This window comes from Lacerta agilis, chromosome 9, assembly GCF_009819535.1.
Source record: "Lacerta agilis isolate rLacAgi1 chromosome 9, rLacAgi1.pri, whole genome shotgun sequence".
Lineage (NCBI taxonomy): Eukaryota > Metazoa > Chordata > Lepidosauria > Squamata > Lacertidae > Lacerta > Lacerta agilis.
Window position 1 is genome coordinate 17,745,436 of NC_046320.1, and position 26,855 is coordinate 17,772,290.

General features: G+C 40.6%; 1 protein-coding gene across 1 annotated transcript; it reads left to right on the plus strand.

The window, feature by feature from the left end:
* Positions 1-2,691: 2,691 nt before the first annotated feature.
* Positions 2,692-22,960, plus strand: DCUN1D4 (defective in cullin neddylation 1 domain containing 4). The gene is given in 12 exon segments (XM_033159767.1): positions 2,692-2,830; positions 10,228-10,298; positions 11,887-11,926; positions 14,338-14,452; positions 15,435-15,526; positions 16,450-16,520; positions 17,575-17,666; positions 18,107-18,215; positions 19,637-19,741; positions 20,959-21,061; positions 21,191-21,208; positions 21,211-22,960. Coding segments are annotated over 12 exon segments (876 nt in total). The 5' UTR covers positions 2,692-2,805; the 3' UTR covers positions 21,246-22,960.
* Positions 22,961-26,855: the final 3,895 nt, after the last annotated feature.

The following is a 26,855-nucleotide window of genomic DNA, read 5'->3' on the forward strand; positions in this document are numbered from 1 at the left end:
TGAGTGAGCCAACTGGGGCCTACCAGTTGCTCCAGTCTGCCTGGAAAATTACCAACATATATTTGTAGAAGAGAATTTCCTATACTGTACAGTGGTACCTTGGTTTACAAATTTAATCCGATTCGGAAGCCCATTCTTAAACCAAAACTGTTCTTAAACTGAGGCGCGTTTCCCTAATGAGGCCTTCCGCCACCGGTTCCCTTCCACCGTTCGGATTCTGTTCTTAGACTGAGGTAAAGTTCTCAAACCGGGACACTATTTCCGGTTTTGTGGAGTTTGTAAACCGAATCGTTCTTAAACCGGACTGTTCTTAAACCAAGGTACCACTGTCTTCAATTTATTGCCAGGCCAGCCTTTAGTGCAATGCATCAGTTTGTCCACTAGGGGCCAAGTATATATCAGAAGTATGGTCCTAATGAATAGTGGAGACAATGCATCTCTGTGCTGCTTAGAAACTTGCTGCATACTTTGAAAGCTAGATCATAGTAAGCCTCTAGTTTCCTAGGAGTGGGTGCAAGTAGGGCCAGCTCTCTTTATAACTCCCTACTGTAAGTTGGACAGTACATATACTGTGTTGCCTATTTTACTCTGTTTATGCTTGTTAAAACATGGAATTGGTGCTATGGCATGCAACTTCAAAACATCTTCTGAAGCTTCTCCAGCTGGCAACGGTCATCTGGAAATTGCTTCCCAAACTCAACTATTCAGTCACTCTTTAGTCCCTGTCCTAAAATGGCATTTTCTGTCCCAGTACAGCTACTGGAGGTCTTTTTTGTTCTGACTGCGTCGTACATTCTAAACCTTTGCTCCATCCATTTGCAGTATTGGTGCACTTGGTATGACATTGCCCTACCCACAGCAGTCATTAGTTCTCATCCTAAGTATTTATTGTCCCTGCAAGTATCCTAAATGGAGTTGTTGGACTTTTTACAACTTTGGGACTCTGAAAACATATACTGAATAGTAGAGGTGTCCTGCACATATCTGTTGCAGGTATTGCATTTTGCTGCTATTGTGCTAAGGGATATGTTGAAAGCCAACTCACACAAAATCTCATTTGTTTGAATAACAGGATACTTTTAGTTCTCAGCAGAAGTTACAAAGATTAGAGAGAAATCCTTGTTTTGTTTTGTTTTGAAATTGCCAGCACATTTTACCCCTGTGAGAGTCAGAAGGTAAAGCTGCAATTATTTGTTACACTAATAACCTTATTCGCATGCTTTCAGACATAAAACATAAACACAACCAGAAGTTATTTCAGAGAGAGAGAATGAATAATGAGAAAAAAATTAAAACAAAGGACTGAGGGATAATATTTTGCACAGTGTTTTATCAAAAGCTACTTTTATTATGGAACTTATAAATCAAATATATACAGTCATACCTCAGGCTGTGAACGTGATCCGTACAGGAGGCACGTTCACAACCCGCAGTGCCGCGTCTGTGCACGCGTGTGATGCGATTCGGTGCTTCTGTGCATGTGTGTGACGTCATTTTGTGCTTCTGCGCATGTGTGAGCGCCGAAACCCGGAAGTAACCCATTCCGGTACTTCTGAGTTCAGCACGGTCCTCAACCTGAAAACACGCAACCCGCAGCGTTCGCAACCCGAGGTATGACTGCGGGTGTGACCTTTCTTTGTGCATAGGCCGCAAATGGCCTGCTTTCAACCCTGGTGAAAGGATCTGTGAATTTTGAAAGCTTGTTTAATCGTACTCAGAATGAAGTTGCTCTAACAAAGGCACTGTATGTGTGTGTGTGTGCGTGTGTGGCATGGCGCAATGTTCCTTTCATCAGTTTCAATGGCAAATGCCATGAGTGCCATCTGCAGGTCATGTAGCACTGGCCCTTGACATTCACGCACAACACTTGGGATTGTTAATGTCTGTTTTCCTTTCCTTTATTAAGTCTATCATCATCATCATCAACAGTGCTTTTTCCTGGGGGGAAACAGAGGTACACATACCCCTAAACATTTTGTGAAACTAAGTTTGGCCTCATTGAGGGACAGTATTTCAATATGAGTGGGGAAATGAGAGTACCCCTAAACATTTTTTTTAAAAAAGCACTGATTATTATTAGAAAAAGAATGCAATTCAAAATGATTTCACAAAAATGAGTTACCACAAATGCGTTTTTTAAAAAAAGGCTTTATAAGGCTTCAAGCCCTTTATCCACATTCTGATGCAGCATCTCTTCTTATTCCATAGCTGTCAACTTTTTCCTTTTTTTTTTAAAGGTAAATCCCTTATTCCGAATAGGATTCCTCGCAAGAAAAGGGAAAGGTTGACAGCTATGTCTTATTCTAAAGCCCCCAAACCATCCTCAACCATGACAGCCAGAAGCTACTCCCCAAACTTCCCATGCCATCTATGGCTCGCGTTCCACTCCGCTCAGGCAATCAATTCGCGATGTAGGCGCGGCCTGTGGGCCCGTCCCACCCAATCAGAACCGGAGGCTCGTCCTCCGCACTTGTCCAGGGGCGGCGGCGGCAGCCCAATAGCAGCAGAGAGGCGGGCGCGGCTCTTTTGCAGACACGTCAGCCAATGGGAAGGCGCGGCGGCCGGGGTTGGGCGGAGCCGTCAGGGGGCGCAACGCCGGGCCGGGCCGGAGTGGCAAGCGGGTCGGCCCATCGGCACGGCGTCGGCGGCCGTGAGCGAGGAGACCGCCAGCCAATGGGGTGTGGGCGTGGGCGGGGCGAGAGGGCGGGGCCTCTTGCCTTCGGGGAGAGACGCACGGAGTAGCGAGTGAGGAGGCCGGTCGGACCGCCCGCTCGGGGGCAGCGCGTGTGCCGGCGCTGCACAAAAATGCACTCGGATGCCGCCGCTGTCAGTAAGTAGCGGGGAGGTTTCGCTCGGTGAGTGGACCGCGGGGGGGGGGTTGCTAGGCGACCGCTGAGCGACGGTTGCGTGAGGGGTATGTTCTCACGGGGGGGGGCGCGTTTAAAGGGTGAGGGGGAAAAGGAAGGGAATCTAACGGGCGGCGGCGGGGGGGACATACGGGGAGGGGGGAGGAAATGGCTGTGACGCAGTTCGTTCTTCCGGACAGCGATTGTTCTCCGCGCCCGGTGGTCTCCCCTCAGCCGCCCCCTCCCCGCTCGGACCGAAAGAGAGGAGGAGGAGGAGCGGAGGGGCCTGCTTCTTGGGGAGGGGGGCGTTGTGAAAGGGGGCAGAAGGAGCAAGCGCCCCCTCCCCCACCCCTTCTCTCCCCTTCTCTTTATCCCGCGTTGCATTGTGGGAGTTGGAGTCCTCGCCTCCTGGCCGCGGCGCTGCACGACGCGAACTGCGCACTACAACTCCCAGAGCCAAGCGCGCTGCCAACGGTCTTTCTCCTCTCCTTGTCCACCCCCTACTTTCCTCCTCCTCCTCCTCCTCGTCCTCCACTCACCCCTCTTTTTGGGTCAGTGGGTTGCAGCCTGAGAGCGACCCAGAACTCCCTGTCCTGTGGGAAAGAGTAGGTAGGTTGGCCAGGGGGGCGTGGATTCTCTCCTGATGGGTCGTGCATGCTTAGGGAATCGGGGGCTGGGGCTTGGAGAGATGTGTGTGTGGCTACCTGCTCCCTTGGGGAAGAAATAAGCGGCATTGGAGGAGCAGAAGGGCCAGTCCCTTGCATCTCGATGATCTTTTGCTCTAACTTGTCCAAACGTCTCTATTTCTCCAGTGTTTTGCCTGCACTGGGCAAAGTTCCCTATTGACAGATTGTCATTGTCTGCATTCTGGAGAAGTGGTGGGGGTGGCGGTGAAGCAGCCCTTGGCCCTCTTCCTAAACATGTTGCTTTGGAAGGCGGTTCTGTTAAAGCCACTAACTTTCTTCAAGTAAATTTGTTCTTGCAGCTGATCTGCACAATTCACATTGCTGCAAAGTATTGTTTCCTGGAGACAAATAATTTATCTGTCTCTTTAACAGTTGATTGCTTTTGTAGATTGTTATAGACCAGTCTTTCTTTCTTTCTTTCTTTCTTTCTTTCATTCATTTTTTATTTTTTTTAGTTTTTATTTAAAGTCTCCCATTGCTGTATCCCCTTCATGATCCAACACAACCCAGTCTTAAAATATCGCTCACAGTTCTTCAGGAGAACGCCCATCCCCAAAATCACTAAGGCAAACAAAGGCAGCGAGTTAAAGCAGATTTAGCTGGCATAATGTTCAGGCACAGTTGAATTTTGTGTAAAGGTTAAATTATATGAATGATTTTTGGAACCTAAACTCTTTCTTTCCAAAGGTAATATGGAACATAACAGTCTTGCTGGAGTTGCTTGTTGTCTTCCTGAAGTTTTTTCCTACTTTTTGGTAGTAAGGCTGATAATAAATGCTCCAGTCCATAATGCATCTTACTACTTATATGAAATTGAAGCTAAATTTCTTTTAAAATCTGCTGTATGATGAAAGCTTAGTTTAGATTAGTTTACTTAAAAGCGAAAATAAAGCAAGCTTTTCAAAATACATTTCCCAGATCTGTTCTGGTTCCTGAGGAATAGCTTTGTAAAAAGCTTTTGTGATGCCCTCCATTATTTTTATACCTTTTATAAGTGTTACACATTTTCAGTATTCCCACATGCTTTTCAGAACTGTACAGTTAAGCCAAAATTATAAATAACATAAAAGCATAATCATAGTCAATCTCCTATGCCTTCTGGCAGAAGTGGAAGAAGCCACCTCAGGTTTTTGTTTTAACAGCTACTGAAGCTACATATTTAGCATAACAAGCAAAGTATTTTTAGACTGGACAGTGTCCATGGGCAAGAAAGCCATAATTCTTCAGTGCCCTTTTTGCTAACTCAGTCATTTTAAAAGCTTAACAGTTTTACACTACAGACCTGTACATATCTACTAAGAGGCAAACCTCATTGAGTTCGGTGAGGATCACCCCACATATAAATTGGGGCGCAGGCCTATGTACATGGAAGTATATGTAAGCCTAGTTGAATTCACTAGAAGATGCTTCTGAGTAAACATGTTTAGGAATATTATAAACCAAAGAACTGTAATTGCTGGCCTAGCAAGAGGATTTGGTGTCAGTGTTTTCTCTAAAGCACCTCCCTCTTCTGATATTTTAGAAGCCTTTAATTTAGTTTTACTTGAAAGATGAACAAAAATGTTTTTTTGTAAAGTAACTCTTAAGCTGTACTTTCAGACTTATCACTCAGTGATTTTTTTCAGATAGAGATACAAAAATTTTCTGTTCTAGTGCTGCACATGCAGTGTTCAGGTTGTGAAGTATCTTATTCACACTTTTCATTCATATTAGATATTCTTTGGCCCATGAAGTCTAAATTGCTGAATTTCTCAGAAATAAAATTCTCTTTCACCCCTTTTTTCAAACTGTTGAAATACGTTCCTGATTGTGTCTAAGGTAGGAGAGGTTGAAGGACTTCGAAATATTCCAATTTCTAGTACAGACAGCTGATTCTGAAGCTCATGTGATAGTGTTAATCATTCCTCATTCTTTCTGTGAATACTCAGATATGTATTTGTATAATTTCACTCTTTTATGTAAAACTAGATCCCTTGTCTTTATGTTAAACTAGATCCCTTTTCCTCAAAACCCTTGCTCAACAATAAGGGGAATATTTGTACATGTGGAAATGGTTGTGAGGGAAATTTTATACATGCAGCATCATGGCTTCAGAGGTCCTCCTTCTTGCTTGTTTCCAACCAAGTCAGGCTTGAAACAAGTACAGTCAAACCTTGGTTGTCGAACGTATTCCGTTCCGGAAGACTGTTCAACTTCCGAAACGTTCAACAACCAAGACGCGGCTTCCGATTGGTTGCAAGAGCTTCTTGCACTCAAGGGGAAGCCACGTCAGATGTTCTGGTTTCAAAAACGTTCAAAAACCGGAGCATTTACTTCCGGGTTTTTGGCATTCGGGAGCCGAAACGTACGATAACAGACGTTCAGGAACCGAGGTGTGACTGTATCACAAACTTTATCTGGAAGAAGGGGAGCAATCTTGTACCGTAGTCTAAAACAAAGTAGTCTAAACATGTTTGGTTGGAATTGACTCTCTTAAATTCCCAGCATGTTCTTTGAAGATACTGCCAAAGGCTTCTTGGGCTTGTCATCTTATAAGCAGTTATTGGAGAGTAAGTTCTATGGAAGTTAGAGGCGCTTAGTTTCAAGAAAACATGTATATTCTCTCAAGCGTACATGGAAGGAAGGATGTCCCATTGAACTTGGGAGGAAATTGATTTTAAGTAATTGATTGTTTTGTATTAGGGGTTTGATCCTTAAGGTCCCACTGTAATAGAAATTTAGAACCCCATATATTTGGAAAGTTAGTAAAGAGAACTTTAAGAAAATAGCAGCTATTGAATCAGTTTCTGTCACATTCAAGTAAACTTTTTTAAAAAAAAACCAACAACAATGTATCATTGTTTTCTATTGTATTCTATTCTTTTAAATTTGAATTTTGAAATACTGCAAGTTGTGCCCAAAAATTCCATGCTCAGGAAGGCACTAGTGAAGTTTCTTGCCCCCTTTCTCCCCACTTAAGCCCCCTGTACCATAAAAGGTTTCTTGCAGGATTAGTAGTGTAGCATGCAGGGAGGGGGGGCACAGGGGCAGCTTCCCCAGGCACAAAATTGTTAGGGGCACAATATTGCAACACCTGGTGCTGCTTCAATGCAGCTGCATGCTTCTGTCACTGGGCTCCATTGAAAACGCTTCTCGATGCGAACAAGGAAGTGGCCTCTCCAGACAACTGACCGGCTCTTCTCTTCTTATATCTGCAACTGCAATCTCCTGGGTGGCACGGATGCTGTTAGGCAGTTGAATGTGCAAGCGTACTCCGTCTGTTTCCCTCCCATGTCCCCTTGGCGCGGTCCTGGGCACTAGCAACCCATGGTACGCCACTGTGCAGGAGTTAGGAGGCCTGCAGGACAGCTCTCTGAAAATAACGAAGAGACAGCTTGTGCAAGAGTCCCCCTTCCTGCCATATTCCAGACCTTACCTAAAGCTACTCTAACATTCTGAGAGACTTTAGGGGGCTTAGGGGGTCTGCAGTAGGGAGCAAAGGGGAAGCAATGCCCCGAGTAGTCTTCCACTTATGTAACTTTTGGAAACACTCATGTGAGCTTTGAAAAATTACTTCAGGTTTCATATTTAAAATGTCAGTAACTTCATGTGTTGAATCCCCAACTGTGGAACATAGGAGGAACATTATGAGCATCAGGAAGAGAATGGGAAATACATTCTTTTTGCGGAAAGCTGAAGTGTTTTAAGTTCATGTTTTTTTTCTTACGCTGTTTTGTGATATAAGTAGTAGGCCTGACATGGTAAACTCTGTCACATCATGTTGCTGCCACTTTTATTATTTGTATATATTAGTTGCTTTACTCATACAAATAACTCAAAGCCATTTACAGACAATAGAAATATTAAACCAATTACAATAAACACAATAAATAAAAACCTAAAAACCTCTAGAGATGTACTGATGGCTTTTAACTGTAATAAAATTGTTGCTTTTACATCTAAAAATTCTGTAAAATGAAAGCTTCAAGTTAAAACTGACCACACAACTCAGCCTTTAAAATACTTTAATAAAAAAGAGCCAAAGGTTTATTTGAATAAAAGGGTTCTCACTACCCACTGGAACACAAGTAGGGCTAGGCAGATCTCCCCTTCAGGGAGCATTCATAAGCTTTGGTGGCACATAGAAAATTCCTGCTTTCCCCTTTCACACCTCAGACAGTGAAGATGGCTTAATACAAAAATGCTACAATCTAACCTGATCCAGGTAATCATTTGGTGGTTATATTTTTAATCACAGTTACAGGTAGGTAGCCGTGCCATAGTCAAAACAAAATAAAAAAATTCTTCCAGTAGCACCTTAGAGACCAACTTAAGTTTGTTCTTGGTATGAGCTGAAGTGTGCATGCACACGAAAGCTCATACCAAGAACAAACTTAGTTGGGTCTCTAAGGTGCTACTGGAAGAATATTTTTAATCAGTTAATGTTTCTGAACAGTCTTCAAAGGCAGCCCCTTGTGGGGACTCAATTGAAATGTAGCATAGGTGCTTTGTCACATGAATGATTTGAGCTTATTTTATAGTTGCATTCTACAACTTCCTTGTGAAGTTTCAGATTCTCTCATCTTGAAAATATCTGTTATGCTTACTCCAGTTCTTAAATTAGGCAGTGTTGATTTTGAACTAAAATACGTCACCATGAAATCATAGAATCGTAGAATTCATAACTAACTTGGGTCCATTAACAGGTAGGTAGCCATGTTGGTCTGCCATAGTCAAAACAAAATTAAAAATTAAAAAATTCCTTCCAGTAGCACCTTAGAGACCAAACAAGTTTCTTCTTGGTATGAGCTTTCGTGTGCATGCACGAATCTGAAGAAGTGTGCATGCACACGAAAGCTCATACCAAGAACAAACTTGTTTGGTCTCTAAGGTGCTACTGGATTGAATTTTTTTGTTTTGTTTTGTTTTGGGTCCATTAATTTTATTGTGTCTACTCTGAGTAAAACTTAGTTGGATACAGCCCATTGTCTTCAAGAATGAGCACATCAAGGAACCAACTTATTTGAGAAACAATATGGTATAAAATTAGTAATGCGTTGCTATGTTTTGTTAGTTTACCTTTAATAGAATAATGGGAGGGTTGTAGAAATATCTTCCCAACTGGAACAAAGCAATTCACAAGAGACAAAGATTAGGATATCAAAGAGCTGCTAGATGAGGACACCTCCCCTCTGATTATGATGTTTCTTTGGTTCAAAGAATTACCCAGTGTCTAACAATGCACAACTCCTGGTATCTATGGATATGACTTGTATAAACTGTCGCTTTTTACTCATAGAGCCATACTAGGCTCAAGTTGTTCACGATGAAAGACACCACTGCTTCTATACATCAGTTTAGAACCTTATAGCATGTCTTTTGTGACATCAGCAATAATTTGATTGAGCATTCTAACTCAATTCTAGCCTAAATGCATATATGGGCTAGATGGGTGTTCAAATTCATATGGATACATAGCAAACCTTTTATTCCAGATACGTTTTGCAGAGCTAAGAATAACTTTATGCTACTGAAGCTGGAAAACTTTTTCCCACCACGTTCTACATTTTGTATGTTTTGAGAGTTGAAGCAAGCCAAGTGAAATATTCATACCTTGGTTCTCGAATGCAATCCATTCCGGAAATTCGTTCGACTTCCAAAAACTTTCGAAAACCAAGGCACGGCTTCCGATTGGCTGCAGGAGCTTCCTGCACTCAATTGGGACCCATGTCAGATGTTCGGCTTCCAAAAAACGCTCGCAAACTGGAACACTTATTTGCAGGTTTGCGGCATTTGGGAGCCAAAACATATGAGTACCAAGGCGTTCAAGAACCAAGGTACAACTGTATAATGCAATAGCTTTTTCGGCGGCTGTGGGTTGTGTGAGATTATGTTCCAATGTAAAAAGTAATAATACTGATCTGACCAAAAGCTAATATTAAAATAAATTAGTTATACAATCCTGTGAAAAAGGCAGTGTGGCTGCTCTTAAGCAAGTCAGAATTTTTTCCTGCTGCAAGACATTCCGTAGTGCTGCTCTGCCAGAAAGGACTATCGTCAGATGCATCACATTACTATAAAACTTTTAAGGTGACACCTTCAGATGACTTGCCTCTACACATTCCTAGAGACATTTGTCACCACGAAGTCAATTAGATTGGGGCAAATCTGTGTTGTAAATGGTTACAGTGGTATTGCAGGCAATGCTCATAGTAGTTTCACTTGCCTTGATTGGATCAATACGACGTTTTGGTTCTTGAAATTCATTCTGATTGTGCAGATAAAATATAACTGATAGAATTCTACAGGATGGAGTATTAATGTGTAAAATCAGTCAAGATCCAGTGATCCCAAGGCATGCAGCTCCAGACGGTGGAGGCGTCAGGCACCATCCTGGCACCCAGGCATCATCACTTGGTCGCAAGTGGCCGCTAGCCAGGTGCAAAACGCGCCTGGTGAATTTTGAACACTGGTTTGAGATGTAGTATTACTATTGCAGAAGAAGATAGGGGACTCAAATAACATTCAGATACATCATTTAATGGAGGAGTTAAAAAAAGCCATATATACCTATATACTGTATTTTATGACAGGAGAAAGGCAGTTCAAAATTAAGACTTTTAGCTTTATCTGCAGTACTTTTGAAATGTATTTATTGAGCATTCTAAAAGGTGACATAACCAAAATGAGAAAAAAATGTTTTTATTTCTCTCTAGATTTTCAGCTGAACTCTCATCTATCAACACTGGCAAATATTCATAAGATTTACCACACTCTTAATAGGCTGGTAATCATTGCATTTTTAAAATCTACTACTTACATAGTTTTGTCTGATTAGAAAGTGTCCTGACATGATTATCCAGAGCTGGCTTAGACGTATGTCAAGTAGGCATGCAAAAAATTATTGAAAATGTATACTCAGCATTTGGAGAGGAACCCATGACAGCTTCTTGATATAAACCCTAGGAATCTTTTCAACACAATGGAAAGACTAATTCCTGAAATTTGTACAAAGGACAAGGAATGGAGACTTTATTCAAAGCACAACTCCACAAGTAGGGAAGATGAAGCCTTCTCCCCACTCAAATTTCCTACTGACCACATTGCTAGATGCACCATGGATTTTATTTCAGATGACCTTCACCTAATGGCTGCAGAATCCTGTGGCATGCACATCCTCCCCTTTCCTCATGAGTAAGATGAGGTGTGTCTTCTTTATCTTCTCAGAGTAATTGTGCAGGTGAGGGGTAGCATGTGCCAAGGTGATCGAGGCAGCATGCTCATCTTTGTTGCACACTTGCTCCTTTTACTCATGTGGCAATAGATTGATTAGCCCTCAACCTTTGACCCGAGTCTACCTAAACCAGTGCTGCTGCAGCTTCTAAAACTTGCTGAAAGCTTTCTCTTAAGTTACAGTATTTGCAGAGGTGATGGACCATTCAAAAGTGCTATACTTTCTTAACTCACGGTGGAGTTGTATATTCCCTTTGTGTCTTGGTTTTTGCTCTGTTGTCTGTTTCCAGCAACTCCCCCTTTTCCCATTACAGCCATACCTTGGAGCTTCCTGCAGCCAATCGGAAGCCACAATTTGGTTTTCAAACGTTTTGGAAGTCGAATGGACTTCCGGAACGGATTCCATTCGACTTCCAAGGTACGACTGTATTGCAGGCTCAGAAAGCTATGGGACTTTACAGTCTCAACTCTGCTCTGGCAACCAGTCACTCATGTTTGCTTTAATTGCTTTATAACTCATTCCTTCTTGATAGAGTTAAAGGTAAAAGGGACCCTTGAACATTAGGTCCATTCGCAGATGACTCTGCCATTGCGGCGCTCATCTCGCTTTACTGGCCGAGGGAGCTGGCGTACACCTTCTGGGTCATGTGGCCAGCATGACTAAGCCGCTTCTGGCGAACCAGAGCAGCGCACGGAAACGCCGTTTACCTTCCTGCCGAAGCAGTACCTATTTATCTACTTGCACTTTGTGCTTTCGAACTGCTAGGTGGGCAGGAGCAGGGACCGAGCAACGGGAGCTCACCCCGTTGCAGGGATTCAAACCGCTGACCTTCTGATCGGCAAGCCTTAGGCTCTGGTTTAACTGTTACTAGTGTCCAAATCCAAGTCACTCTCAAACCCATTCTGCAGTGAAACTCTGGGATGACATCCAATGTCACGTATGAGGATTTCCATAGTAGAAATTCTCCTTGCACCCTGCATCTCCTCAAATCCATTCCCATCCCTGAGAATTTTAAAATCTAAAATTTGCCATTGGGGTAAATTTAGAAAAGCATGGGAAATGGTAAGAAGAAATTGGATAGCTGGTGCTATTTGAAAATAGCTAAACTCCTAGTTAACTGCATTGATTTAATATTTTACAGAATTTGACAGAAGACGTTGGTCAAGACGATCACCAAACAGGTAGAGAGCTTTATATAAATTATACTGTGGTGTGTTTTAGGAATCTTAGGTATAGGGGAAACTTTCCTGACAGTAGAAATTAACACCAACAAGGAAGGGGCTTTACCATTAAAAACGAGGGACAGTCAGTTAGCCTGTAAGATTTGCTAGGCTATGTAAGTATTCAGGTTCAAGAGTTGGCCATTCCTAGCAACCCCTTTTCCAAAAAAAACCAACAAATCTTTGGGGGGAAAGTTACTTTGTAAAACTTTGTTGAATTTTAAAATGTGACATCTCAGAATAGCACCTTTTATAGTGGAAGGTGCTTCCACTATAGTGGAAGATTGTGGAAATTGCCTTAATGCCTGTATTTTATAGCCTCAGTGTAGACAAATGGATTGTGTGAATGAGTGTTATGAGCATATTAAGCTGTATTGTACTAAGCTGGTCAATTGGTTTCCTTGGGTCGATAGTGTTTGGCAGTGGTTCTCCCAGGCATCTGGCGGAGATCTTGCACCTTCTTTATGCAGAGCATGACTTCTGTCACTGAACTATGCCCCTTCACTTAGATGGCTTATTATAATTTTAAAGTTAGGATCAAAAAGCCTTTCAGCTGAAGAGGTCAGTTAAGATTTTGCAAATTCACTCATGCATCAGAAAGCATTACGATTGTACCTTTAAGGCGCTCATTTTAACTTGTAAGCAATAAAGATGTTCTGTGGTGCTCTTGCACCTTGTGCTTGCTTACAGGTTAAGTTGTGTGCGCTCAAGCCTTTCCATGATTTTTCACTGTTTTGGAACACAGGGAGGGAAAGACTGAAGCTCAGGGCATTGCAGGGGCAAGGGTAACATAACTGTGTGCTGGCCCTTCCTTTCCCTATATACTTTTATTTATGTTGGAGGGGATGGTATGTGTTAATAATGAGTCAGGAGTTGGTAGATGCAGGATGTAGAGGTGATGCAAGGCTGGGGGCAGCTGGGAAAGTGTCTTATCTGCATGAAGCAACATTCAAGTTGGAAAGAGAAAGGAGGTAAGTCCTGTCTTTCAGTAGGCTTGCATAGGATTTGGTTTTTAAAATGGCTAAATTAAATAATTAGGAATGAATAAGAACACCACCTGCCTGGTGTTCTGATGATGCCTGAATATGGATGCTTTGCTGATTCTACTTTTGGTTTGGACTTTGCGCCTGAAGATAAGATGTAGCTGCACAACTATACCAGTTTTATAAAAGCTAGATGTGTTTTGTATTTTAAATTTTAAATTCTAAATAGCACATATGCTTTTACACCTCCTGTGGCTGTACACGAGTAAGCTCTAGGAATACTCCCAGATCTATTTCTCTTTTCCATTAGATTCTGGTAGAAGTACAGAATAGGTGCCTGGGATTGGTAACGGACTAGATCAGGGGTCAGCAAACTTTTTCAGCAGGGGGCTGGTCCACTGTTCCTCAGACCTTGTGGAGGGCCGGACTATATTTTGAAGAAAATAATGAATGAATTCCTATGCCCCACAAATAACCCAGAGATGCATTTTAAATAAAAGCACACATTCTACTCATGTAAATACATGCTGATTTCCAGACCGTCTGTGGGCTAGATTTAGAATGTGATTGGGCCGGATCTGGCCCCCGGGCTTAAGTTTGCCTACCCATGGACTAGATAAGGGCTAATAGAACGAAATTCAGAAGATGGGGTGCTTTAGATCAGTGGTCTGTGTGACTGAAGAAGTGTGGTTAAACCTGCCCCACATGGGCAGCTAACATCAGGAACCCTAGTTTGGAAGTGCTGTTGGATCTGGCCCCTATTCTGAATCCCCAAGTGGCAACCATTGTAGGTAAATGTAGTCTTGGCCTGTGTATCCCAGTAACACCCACCACAGACTACTGTAATTTGTTATATGTGGAAGTACCTTTGAAGACCCCTTGGAAACGTAAGGTAATTAAAAACTGAACAGTTAGTTTGTGACCTACAAAAGTTATATCTTGCTTGTTATAAGAGTTTCACGGACTCTAGTGCAAAGCGCTGGTGGTACTCTTGTCCCAAACTGTGCAGGATTTTATAGGTTACCTCAAGGCTCTGGTATCTTTGGTTCCCCTCCTGTGGATTTGTAATGCATGGTGACTATAAACCAGGCCTTCTCAGTAGTGATGCCCAACTTTTGCAACATCGCTGTATACCTGCCCCGTACGTTTTAAAATTTTATTTACCTGTGCTTTTAAATTTTCAGTCTGTTTATCTCTTGCCACATTAAAAGTGTTGAGAATTTAGCATGCTTTCAGCTTTGCTGCTATTCTGCTTAACATGTGATGATTTGTTGTTTTAAAGTTTGTGTTTTCAATGTGCCTGTTGCCTCATATGTTTTTTCAGTAGAGCTATATTGAGGCTTTGCATCTGCTTGAACCCTTGTCTTGCTTTCCTAAATTATTCCACAGGAAGTCTCAGGTCGTGCAGTTCATCAGACTGCTTTAGCAAAGTGATGCCTCCAAGAAAAAAGAGGCGACCTGCAGCTGGAGATGACCTATCAGCTAAAAAAAGTAGACATGATGGGTACGTGATCTTACTTGGATTATTTGAGTCAGGAGTCACTACTTTTGTTTGGGCAGCAGGTCAGGAGGTGTGGACTCGTATTTAACTCAACTCTGGTTTACTAAGCGGACGTAGTAGGTTTTATTTTATTTTATTTTAGTATGCCTATTTTCTTTGAGGCATGATTTTGTAATAACTCAGTGGGGGGACAGTTCTTTCTCTCAAAGGAAACTATTTAGGATGAAGCATTTCTAAGGATTCAATTTGTAGATTTTACCCACATTTGATTATTATGGAAAACGATAGTGTTCTATGGAATGCAAATATGACTGCTAGATTTTGAATTTGCATATGAGTCCGATTATTTTCTTTCTGCTTCACCCCGTCCCAGTTTCTTGAAAAGTTACGGTCCACTGAAATCATATAGGCCAGAATAAAAACATAGGCTCCATTTAGATGCAACAACAAACTGTAGTTTTCCTTTATGTATATGGACAGTGGTGACAGTGGTACAAGAGATTTCACTGCTCCTGTTGCTTGTGTGGAGGAAGGACATGAAGCTTTGGGTCACGGTTTTGAACAAGATGTTCTAAATGTGAAAAGCTGTGACTTGTACATATCAGCTATTAGTCTAGGATAATCCTGCATGTGTTCCCTTATATCTCCCAACGAAAGACTTGAAAGTTGAAAACTCAGAGGGGTTTGGAATATCTTTGGAGGTGAGAGTGGGGTTAAATCAGTTCCGCTTATGCCCTTCCTCCTTCAACAAACATGTCAAGTGTTTTGGCTTTAAGTTCTGATATGGGCATCCATATTTGTTCTGTAGGAATGTTCTGTTTAGTTGTAGATTTTTCTGTGATTCTTTTAATTTAATTGCCTCAAAGTTCTGAAAATTAGTGGATTAGATAGGAGGAAGAGGCCAGCTTGGTAATACATTCTTATATAAATCTATATATATTATAGAATTTATATATTACGTTATTTACCTCTTCCCCTGCACTAGAATGTACAGAAAATATGATTCTACTAGAATAAAGACGGAAGATGACATGTTCTCGAGCAAGAGGTGCTTAGAATGGTTCTATGAATATGCAGGTTAGTGAATATATATATTGCTTATTGCTGGTTACCCAGATAATGTTGAAACTTCAAGAAAAATATTCAAATATCAACTCCAATTTCAATATAAAAGCATAGTTCAGATGCACTCAGCCTCCTGAAAGAGTAAAGAAGTTAGTGAACACATATTTTCAGTGCCAATGCAACTTGAATGTTGGCTTTAAATTGTATATGGTTTTTAAAAATACCGTACATTTACTCGCTGCATTAAAGAGGTTAATCACAGGATGTAAAGGGACCCCTGACCATTAGGTCCAGTCGTGTCCGACTCTGGGGTTGCGGCGCTCATCTTGTGTTATTGGCCGAGGAAGCTGGCGTACAGCTTCCGGGTCATGTGGCCAGCATGACAAAGCCACTTCTGGCAAACCAGAGCAGCGCACAGAAACGCCATTTACCTTCCCGCCAGAGCGGTACCTATTTATCTACTTGCACTTTGACGTGCTTTCGAACTGCTAGGTGGGCAGGAGCAGGGACAGAGCAACAGGAGCTCACCCTGTTGCAGGGATTCGAACCACTGACCTCCTGATCAACAAGCCCTAGGCTCTGTGGTTTAACCCACAGCGCCACCTGCGTCCCTTAATCACAGGATATACAAGGCTGCAAATCTGAAGTCAAATTTATGTTGCCTGATTAACCTTTGGCTAGCTGCTTCTGTTACTGAATGTAAATCTGAAAAGTTGAAAGGACAGGGCTTGATTTTGATTGACACACTACTTGGTAGGAGACAGCCTTTCAAATAAGCATACATACATACATACATACATGCATACGTAGAGCAGTATTTGAACAGTCACATACTTGTGGCACTGCAATGTCTCCAACCCTATATATATGGTCTATTAAAAAAATTACAGTTCTGTGATTACAAATGGAAGTAACACAATCTCATTTGCTTATAGGAACAGATGATATTGTGGGTCCTGAAGGAATGGAGAAATTCTGTGAGGACATTGGGGTTGAACCAGAAAATGTACGTTCAGATTTATTACAGATGGCAGAGAGCCTGTTTGCATTCAGATAATGAGAAGGGAGGAAGTATAGTCCTTGTAATACAGGATTTGGGTTTTTCATTCATTCGTTTACTCACTCAGGTTATTTCCAGACCATGAGCAACTTATGTATTGCAACTATCTCCAGTGTTAACAGTAAAGAGAAGGGTTGTGTTCCTGTTGGAAGAGGCAACTTTCCAGAAGCCTTTATTTCTTTGGCCAGCTCACCGTGCATTATATTCTTATTTGGTTTTGAATATAAAATGTTTTGCCTTGGTTTGAAAATGAATCTCCAAAAGTTGAGACCAGTGGTTTAACAAATGACACAAATTTAGAAATAAGGATTAGACAACATTCTGCACCCAGGAACTTTCTATCTGGCTCCCAGTACAGTCTGGATTCCCTAGACCTGCCCTTACTTTGCACCTCAGCCTTTTGCCTGTGGGACAGGCTAAGTGTTCAACCCTTTCTTCTTCTTCCGAACAGCAACAGAGGCCTAGGACAAAGCAGCTGTTATTATACACCTCATTCTGAAACACAGGAGGAGGGTTCTTTCACTCCTTCCTTCGGGGAGTTCAGCAGTGAATCCTTTGAGATGCTTGGATCATTCTCCCCTTCTTTTCAGCTTAGTTGCTCCTTCCCACTTGTCTAAATTTTGCAAGTGGAAGTGCGGGAGCTGTCACGTCGCTTGCTTGTTGGCGTTTATTCCATTGAAAATATGGCAATTGTACAACATTTAGCTGCTGCCAAATGTTGTACCTCAGAGGCTTTTCTTTGCTTCCGGTGTCATTCTTCCTTTGCACATTCACATATTTGCTATCTTAAAAGGAGTTAGATATATGATCACTTTCGTTTTTCTTGGGTGAGAGAGCTGGGTGGGGGTAGGAGCTGAGTAGGGCCTATAAGAGCATTGCCTTTGGTATAGATTAAGCAGGTGGCACCTTTGGCCTAGTACAAGTTGCTGGGGTTGGCTATAAGGGTGAATTACAATTCAGGAAATTGTAATACAAGTTTTGTGTTTTGTTTTTAAACCAGGTAGTTATGCTTGTTTTAGCCTGGAAGCTGGATGCTCAGAACATGGGTTACTTTACGTTGCAAGAATGGTTAAAAGGAATGACATCCCTGCAGTAAGTATTATCATCATCCGCAAATGTGAAATAAATTTAGCAGTGGTGAGTTGTCATTTTGTGAACTTTTAACTTCACCCTGCACAGAAATATAACTAGTGCAGTCTTATAATCCAGCAATTCTCCGTATGCCTTGTGGGCCCCTTGAATTATACTTATATATGTCTTAAATGATTTCAAATGTTCATAGCTGCTTTACTCAATGCCTATGAAACTGTATGTGAAAGAACCATCATAGTTCTCAGTTACAGATTGATTTACCTGCTATGGCAGGAGAGTAGGTTTTAATACAGACTATATTTTTGCTGTAACTTGTATTGCTTTTTTGGAAAGGCAGTTTATAAATTCAAAGATAAATTACTATTGGGTTCAGGGCCATAAAATAGCTTGATGGTTAGCAGTGCTGAATTTAAATTGGTATTTTATTTTTATTTTTACAGATGTGATACAACAGAGAAGCTAAGAAATTCTTTGGATTATTTGAGATCTTTATTAAATGAGCCTACAAATTTTAAACTTATTTACAGATATGCATTTGACTTTGCACGTGTGAGTAGCCTGGAGTTCACATTCTGATCACCCCATTTTTATGAATTATTGTATGGTTTCTTTCATGAAGAGACGTTTATACACCCATGTTAATGATTTCCACTAAGCCAGCCAAGTTTCCTTCAGTGTGCAAAATTCCTTTTGTATTTTGCAGTTTTATATTAATCTGCCAAGTCACTCATTTGAATCATTTCCAAATCGGTGTTACCGCTCTTGGCTCTTGTGTTAATTTTTATGGGTTCCCAGTTTGATGCCTAAGCATATTTGTTTTCTTTCTAGAGCTCTTAGTTATGAAATCTGCGTTTTTTCAGAGTAGCAGACCACCCAAACCCATCATAAATCTCCCTTGCCTGGTTTTCCCCAGGAATAGTACAGCTGGTCAAGAGTCGTTCCTGTAGTCAGTTTTCCTCTTAACTACCGCATTGGCTCAATCCATTTTACAGTCCAAAAATGAGAACCCAGTGGACTCAAACTATTTCCACATTCCAGACCTTTGCTACTGCTAGAGGGCATCTGGAATAGACCATTATTCTCTGTAGAAGCAGAGGCACATCAGCATTGTTAGAAGGGCTGATGACAAGGATAGGGAACATGTGGCCCTCTATATGTAGTTTGAAGCAGAGTATAGAATCGGAGAATTGCAGAGTTGGAAGGGACCCTGAGGATCATCTGGTCCAAGCCCCTGCAATTCAGGAATGTATGATTCATGACCATTGACTAAACTGTCTGAGGCTGACGGGGCTGGAGTCCCAACATATTGACCCTTCTTAAGCTCCCAGACACCGAGAAATGCCGAGCAAAGGTTCAGTAATTGCTGAACTTTGCAGGAGAGGAATAGGAATGTACCATTATGCAGTGGACAGTACTCCAAAATAATAACTAATCGAAGGTGTATACATTGTTTAATTGGCTACCCAGGTTAGGAAGTTGATGCTCTGATTTGCAGACAGAATAGATATATGCATTAAATGCTGACAGCAGCTCCCCAGGAGGTCTGGCTCACTGTGTGTATTTAAACAAATAAAAAGCAAAAGGGAACCAAATGAAGATACCGGTAATTGAAATACAGTGGTACCTCTGGTTACGAACGGGATCCGTTCCGGAGCCCTGTTCGTAACCTGAAAGGTCCGCAACCTGAAGCATCGCGTTGCACATGTGCGCAATGTGATTCTGCACTTCTGTGCATGTGCGTGATGTCATTTGCGTGTCTGCACATGCGCGAACTGCCAAACTTGGAAGTAACTCGTTCCAGTACTTCCGGGTTCGGGTGCGTTCGTAACCTGTGACGAACGCAACACGCAGCGTTCGTAACACGAGGTACGACTGTATAGTTACATTTTGTAAAGCATAAACTGACATGGTTACTAGTTCAAATGGAGACATTGCACATAAACCTTGCTTAATTTTTCTCTCTTTGACAGGAAAAGGACCAGCGAAGTCTAGATATAAACACTGCCAAGTGTATGTTAGGACTTCTCTTAGGAAAAACATGGCCTCTCTTTCCAGTATTTCATCAGTTCCTAGAGGTACAAGTAGAAACACCTTTTTATGTTTATAGTGTTTTTAAAAGATGCTGTACCAAGAGTTAAAAGTAGGAATTAGCAGATAGTTGAAAAGTTTTACTACCTGAGTTGCATATTTGAGTTGTTTTGCAAGTAAGCTTACGGGCAATTTTGTGTGTGTGTGGTGTGTGTGTGTGTGATTTCTGATACAACTGAAGTTGTCAGAATTGCAGAAAAGGGTAATTGGTGTTAGCTTGCCTTCAATAGAGACAATTTATGCTACCCGAGTTAGGAAGAGAGCAGAGAGAATTGTAGCAGATCCTTTACATCCCGGTCATCATCTGCTTGATTTACTTCCATCTGCACGTCGCTACAGGACTTCATATACAAAATCGGCCAGGCACAAGAATAGTTTTTTTCCCTTTTGCCATTAAATTGTTAAATTCGTAGTTGTATAGCTGAAGGGGGGGGTAAATTATGGGTGGGGTTTCTTTGCTTCTTTGTATTGTGAGAGGAACAGTGTCTGTATGTTACATTGCAATGTAGCCAAAACAAATTCCAAGTACTGTATGTTGGAAAATGTACTTGGCCAATAATAATTATTCCTATTCCTATTCCTATTCCTAACTTTTGAGTTTGAGTCGGCCTCTGTTGGCCCTTCTTTAATAAGTGGGCAAGAGTGACTTACCTTGCAGGGTAAGAATGACTGATGGTGTACACAAACTGCTTTGGACATCTAGTATTGTAACTTTCCGAAGTATGATGTAATTATTAAGATGTTTACTTTATCACCCCTTTTGATGTTCAGCAGTGCCATTGCACACCCATAGACAGACATACTCTCAATAAAAAGGTAAAAATATTCCCTGTAACTTTTCCGAAATCAGGCAAAAGCTCACTAGCACACAGTTCATTTTTAGCTCTACAAAATAATAGCTGTGTGTCATGCATAGTCTTTGAGAGTGACAAAGATTTTTTCCAAATAATGTTTTCTTTTCTGATATCTGATTTTTGAGGAGTGTTATTCCTGACACCACATTACAGCTATGGTACTTAGGTTCCAGTGTATTAAGCTTGCTTGTTATACTCTTAAAATGGGCTTTTGTAACATCCTTGAGTGCCAACCGTTTCATCCAAAAGGCATTTTGAATCTTTGAAGTGACCACAAAGCCAAACAATATACAGTAGTTTAAAAATCAGGCATTTCTGATTTCAGTAACTGCTCCTCTTGTTTTAATCAGCAATCTAAATACAAGGTCATCAACAAGGACCAATGGTGCAATGTTCTGGAGTTCAGCCGAACCATTAATCTTGACCTCAGCAATTATGATGAAGATGGAGCATGTATGTATTTGCATGAAAAGCTACAATCTATTGTACCATAGCTTACTGTCCAGATGCTGTTCATTCCAGACTTTTCTTTTTTTCTGTGTAAAAGGTTTTTTTATTTTATTGTGGCTTTCTTTCTTGCAGGGCCAGTGTTGCTGGATGAATTGTGGAGTGGTATAAAGAGAAACAAATGACATAGGAATTTTAACTATGCACAGCCGCTCAAGAGTCTCTGTTACTACAGTTATGTCGACCATTAGCCATAAACTGCTATTTGTATAAAAGCGCATGCTGCTTTTCCTGCACTGCATCCCATTTTTGGGGACCTTTTGGTGTTTTGCTGTTTAAGAGGCCAGCTCTGCTTGCTGTGTAGCATTGTTCTCTTCGAAGGCTGCTTTGCATTTTTGTATCTACACTACAGATGGTGAACTTAACCAGCATCCTCACTGTGATTTATGTGTATATTGCTGTCTAAATTTTGTATATGTGTATAAAAAAGCTTCACCTAGGAGTTACTCCAGAAGTGTATTGTAAAAATAATTTTGTGGCATATTTCTAGTTGCATTAAATAACCATGTAACTTAATTTTTATTTTTAATTTGGTCTCGGACGTAACATTTCAGAAAAAACATGATTGTTGAGACTGTTACCACGTGAAACTATTGCCAGTTAGCGACAAGATGCCAATTTTTGAGAGAATATCCTGCAGTATGATTTCTTCACATGCAGATGCCCAACTTCAGTTTTGTTTAGTAAGCAAGTATTGGCTGTTTTTATTGAAAACCTATTAAAAGTGTAATAGCTTGACTAGAGTTGTACGTGCCACAAGGATTTCCACTTGGTGATACTGCTGACGTCCTAATATTCAGACTCCTGTAGTTCGCAAATAGGTAGAAATTAAATCCGATTTTAAAAAAGGGTTTTAGACTTGTAAAATGGCATATTTCTTTATTTCAATTTTGCTGTTCTAGTGTTTTGACTGTATTGATGATGAAAGCAAAATGAAGCCTCTTGTAAAATTTAACATAGATTTGTGGGTGAGTTTCAAGGTCTGGAATCTCTTGTTAAATCTTAACCGAAAAGCCTTGCAAGCATGGGAATCTAAAGAAGGCAATGGCATCTTTTATTCCAGGGATTGGATTTCCTAGCAGAATGCCTGTTGCAGGCAATGGGCTCACTAATCACCAGCATTGTCACTCATTTGGGACCACTCTTATCTGTCTGTACATGAAAGTTCAAGCCATTGCTTGCTTGAAAGAATTAATGTGCTAAGAAATGTCTTTTCATGTTATCTCTGCCTCAGCCTTCATTATAAAGTTCAATACTGAATTTTTGACAAAGGTTACTTAGGGGATAGCAAACTGTGGAAATAACTTCCAAAAATCCAGTGGCGAATGGACAGTGCTAAAAATGGAGTTTGCAATAAAACATTAGCAGGCTTTCTTTTTGTTGTTAAAGGAAGTTAAACCATAAGTAAAAGTGTTGTTTGGAGCTCTCCGAGCTCAGCCTAAATGTAAAATCAATGCAAATCCCTTTATTTTATCATTAAATTGCTTAAATTATTGGTAAGCAGCAACCTTTTAGGACTGGGTACTTGTAAATCAGCGTTGCACTGAATTCAGCCTCTTTAGATCCCACTCCAGTATAATTCTGCACTGAAGAGGGTGCTGAATTTTATCTGTTTCCAGTGATATCACAACATGGAATATTCCCCCCCCCCATGACCCTTAGCTTTTGGGAGTGCAGACTGTGTTAGGAGGTCTACCACCAGATTAGTGAGGTTGAAAAGTCTCAGTGTGTGTAGCTCTCTGTATCCCTGCTGTGATGGTTGTTACTAGAATTTAGACGTTTGAAAGCTATTCTCAAAATCAGCCATTATGGATATAAATAAAATACTGTGTTAGTAAAATCTTACCCATTTGTTTAACTTGTTCTATTGAAAACAAATACAAAAAAGTAATGGGTTCTATAGTTGCTTGCTTGTATAAAACATGCAATATTATCTACAGGTTACGATATTTCCACAAGGCAACATGCAGTAGTCATGTTGCTTATTACATCATGGTTTTTTTAAAATCTGCTACATGTATTACAAGCCATAAAGAAAAGCTTGTGAAGCTCTCAAAGGAAGGCGTGGGGGAATGCAGGCTTATTGCAAGCCATTTTGCTGAGATGCTGTGATCCAGCCATTTGTGCGATCTTTTAAAGATATGTATAAATAAGGTCCATAAAAGTATCAGATAATGGGCTTTTGGGACAGAGTCTCACTTTAAATTTTTATGCTTGGATGTGACTACTAGAGTACAAAACAAAAGCACCTCATCAAATTGTGAAGAGACCACACTGTAAAATCTTTCCTTTACAGTTGAAACAGCAAATGGGAATAGATGGGGTTCTGGATTCTGAAGTTACTGGTGCAACATGTACTGGCATTGGGTGGATTAAAATTTATTGCCTCCAAACAATCAGTTGTGCTACAAGTCACAAGCCAAGATTCAAGGTGCATGTGCAAAGCATTTCTCTTTCTGTGAAGTAGTGCTAGGCTGCAATCTCTTCTTTCCACCCCCATTATCATTGCAAGTGCTTCCTGTCTCGCATAATGTTGCTTTGGAGGCCCTGCAATGTGCAGGGGTGCATATAATTTTATATGCCAGGCCCGGTTCAACAAGCTGCTTTTGTATCTTATACTCTGCTATAAATAACCCTATAAGAAAAAGTGAGAAGTGGCCCTTGAATTTTGCAGCGAAAGGCAGGCTCAGAAACAGGGTTGGGCAAGCTTTTGCCCTCCCGGATATTGCTGCAATGCAGCTGCCATCATCCCGATGGCTTGCTTTGCATGCTAGAGCTGACGGGAGTTCAGCAACCTCTGGAGTGGCACAGGTTAACCTGTAGCCCTAAATGTAGCTAAACATCAATTTAGAACAAAAGCTTTCTTACTGATATACATAACCAAATTTGAGGAAAATGAAAGAAAGATCCATTGCTCATAGCCCAATTTATGATTAAATGTACTGACATAATCATTTAACAGATTTTCATAGGTCTGCTTTTTGGATGGCTTTAAATGGCACACAACCTTCTATCATGTGACAGTATTGACTTCTTTCTCCAACAGAAAGTCGCTCTATTGGAGCTTAAAACTTTTCCATGTCGCTTGTGTAACATTTTTCAAGTAAACAGCAGCTTTCAGACAAGCTGTTTATTTTTCATAACCTTAAATCATTGAAATTCCTAAGTAGTATGTTTGGTATGCTTTTCTTTCTTTTCTTCTTTTTTAAAAAGAGTGGTTCAATTGTCTGCAGAAAATGTCCCCGACTTTTCTACAAAAATCATTCTGGCAAGATGTTGTATGTGCATTATTCTGATGTAAAATAAAATGATTGATGTAAGTTTTTTTTAAAGACCTAGTATGTAAACTAATACATGAGTAGGAAACTGGTCCAAGGTGAAATTGGACTCCAGATGCTGTCAGATAGAATCCTTATGTAATACCAAAGATATAATTTGTTGGCACACATGACTGACTTTAAGAATTAAAAAAAAAATGAAAAATTATTGGGCAATACTGTACCACATACCAGTATAATTTTCCTTTTTTGCCAAATAGATTGAATACTGAATATGGAATTTGGTCCTCATAATCTGAAGTGATTTTGATTAGTGTAGTGCAAATCCATTTCTTCTTTTGTAACTTAAAGGAAACAAAACTGGGGAAGTGTTGCCTATTAGAATCTACAATAGTATAAATGCATCATAAAACATATGATGTGTATGTAATTTTAATCAGTACACATCTGTCTCTCAAGAACTTGCAGATGCATTGTGTTGCATAACTAATTTATACCTTTTTAAAGTATCTATATACAGATTTTTAAAAAGTAATCTCTGAGTATCTGTATTCTACTTACTGAGCATTGGTGGGGGGTTTCTCTGTCCCCCTTTAGAGGTACTAGAATGTTATTAACTTGTTAGGATTTCTCTTCCCTGAATCATGAATCAAACAGTGTTTAAATACTCTGAAGTTGAACTGTAAGGATCTGCTTTATGCCCCGGCTAATTACAACTGCTAATACCTCTTGAAAGCCTTAGACTTTGTCATTTCATATAGTTGTGTAAATGCATAGTGTCCACCAACTGGAATGGGGGGGGGGATGGTGGTGTTACAATTCTTTCTGTGACGCACTGTTTTGGCAGAGACAGTAGTTTACCTGATGACACTGACAGCTTTTTATGTCTTAGCTGTTTCCATATTGCAAACTTGAGGTGTGCTTATTTAAAAGTCCTGTGGCTCAAATTGACTGAAGTACTGTTATACTACCTAACCTGAGTTTGGTACTCTGCAATTTTTGTGTAAAACCAACATCCCACAAATAAAACAGTATTTGTGTTTTTTGGTTTCAGAAGTTGATTTCTGTGGCTATCCACACTTTTGACTGTATGTGCAAAAAGAGTATAATTTTGTACAGGTGTACAATATTTAGTATTTATACAACATTTAAAAACAAGCAAATCTTGTGGTTGACAAAGCTCTGACCACAATCCCACTACAACTTATTGTCTGTTCTTGCCTTGGGGAAATTAGTTGATCATCTAAGTAAATTACAATATATTGCTATGTTTCAACTTTTATAAGGTTGCAAATTGCACAGGTCTGTTTAGTGTTTGCAGTCCTTTGCACAAACATTCAGCAATCATTAAAATCTATCAACTAGGCCAGGGGTCAGCAACCTTTTTCAGCCATGGGCCAGTCCACCATCCCTCAGACCATGTGGTGGGCTGGACTATATTTTGAAGGGGGAAAAATCCTATGCCCCAGAGATGCATTTTAAATAAAAGGACACATTCTACTCATGTTAAAACATGCTGATTCCCAGACCGACAGCGGGCCGGATTGAGAAGGCAATTGGGCTGCATCTGGCCCCTGGGCCTTAGGTTACCTACCCCTGAACTAGGTCACTATTATTATTTTGTATAGTTGGTAGGAAGGATATGAGAGAATGGCTTGTCGAAGGCCACCCAAAGTGTGTGGGGCTTATACACAGTTGCTATACTACCCAACTTAAGATGTATGAGGCTAAATTTTTGAAACCATTTCAAATGGACTATTCCATATAGTTTTATTTTGAAATAAAGTTTACAGAGGTGTACAGGAGAACATCTCATAGCAATTGTTAGATGTTCAAACTCCTCAATGCAGAGGTACAGTTTGTATACATCTCATCAGAATCAAAGGCATAAAAAGATTAGAAAAGTCCTGTCCTAAAAAAACAAACAGCCACACACAGAAAGCAGCACAGCAAGTTAAAAACCAGTAACACTTTCATTTTGTATAAAGTAACTTTTTAGTAAAAAATGTGCAAATAAATAGCAACAGCACCACAGTGGAAAAATACATTCGCAGAGGTTGTTTAGGAGTGTTCAATTAAAAACCCTTTTAAAGTTTATTGCTACTATTTGGGTTTTCCTTTAGGACCTTGCTCTCCAAATTTAGTTTTGGCACATTGTAGCACTTGCAGGTTGACTGGCTTAACAATAGGATCAACAGTTTTAAGCAGACTGGTAATATGTGAAGGGATGCTCTGAGCCAAATGCCTGTTATAAATGAGCTTTCTTCATTGTTCCCGCAGTGCATTTCAAAAAATGTCACTTACATATATGTTGGACCTTTCATTCTGCTCTACCCTTATCCTAAAATGGCAGATGCTGAAAGTTGTGTCAGCATCCAGAGTAGCACCTGATGCTCTCTGAAGGGCTGCCATGGGAAATAAACATTAGCGAAGGCCCTGTGTGTTCAAAAGTACTTCAGATG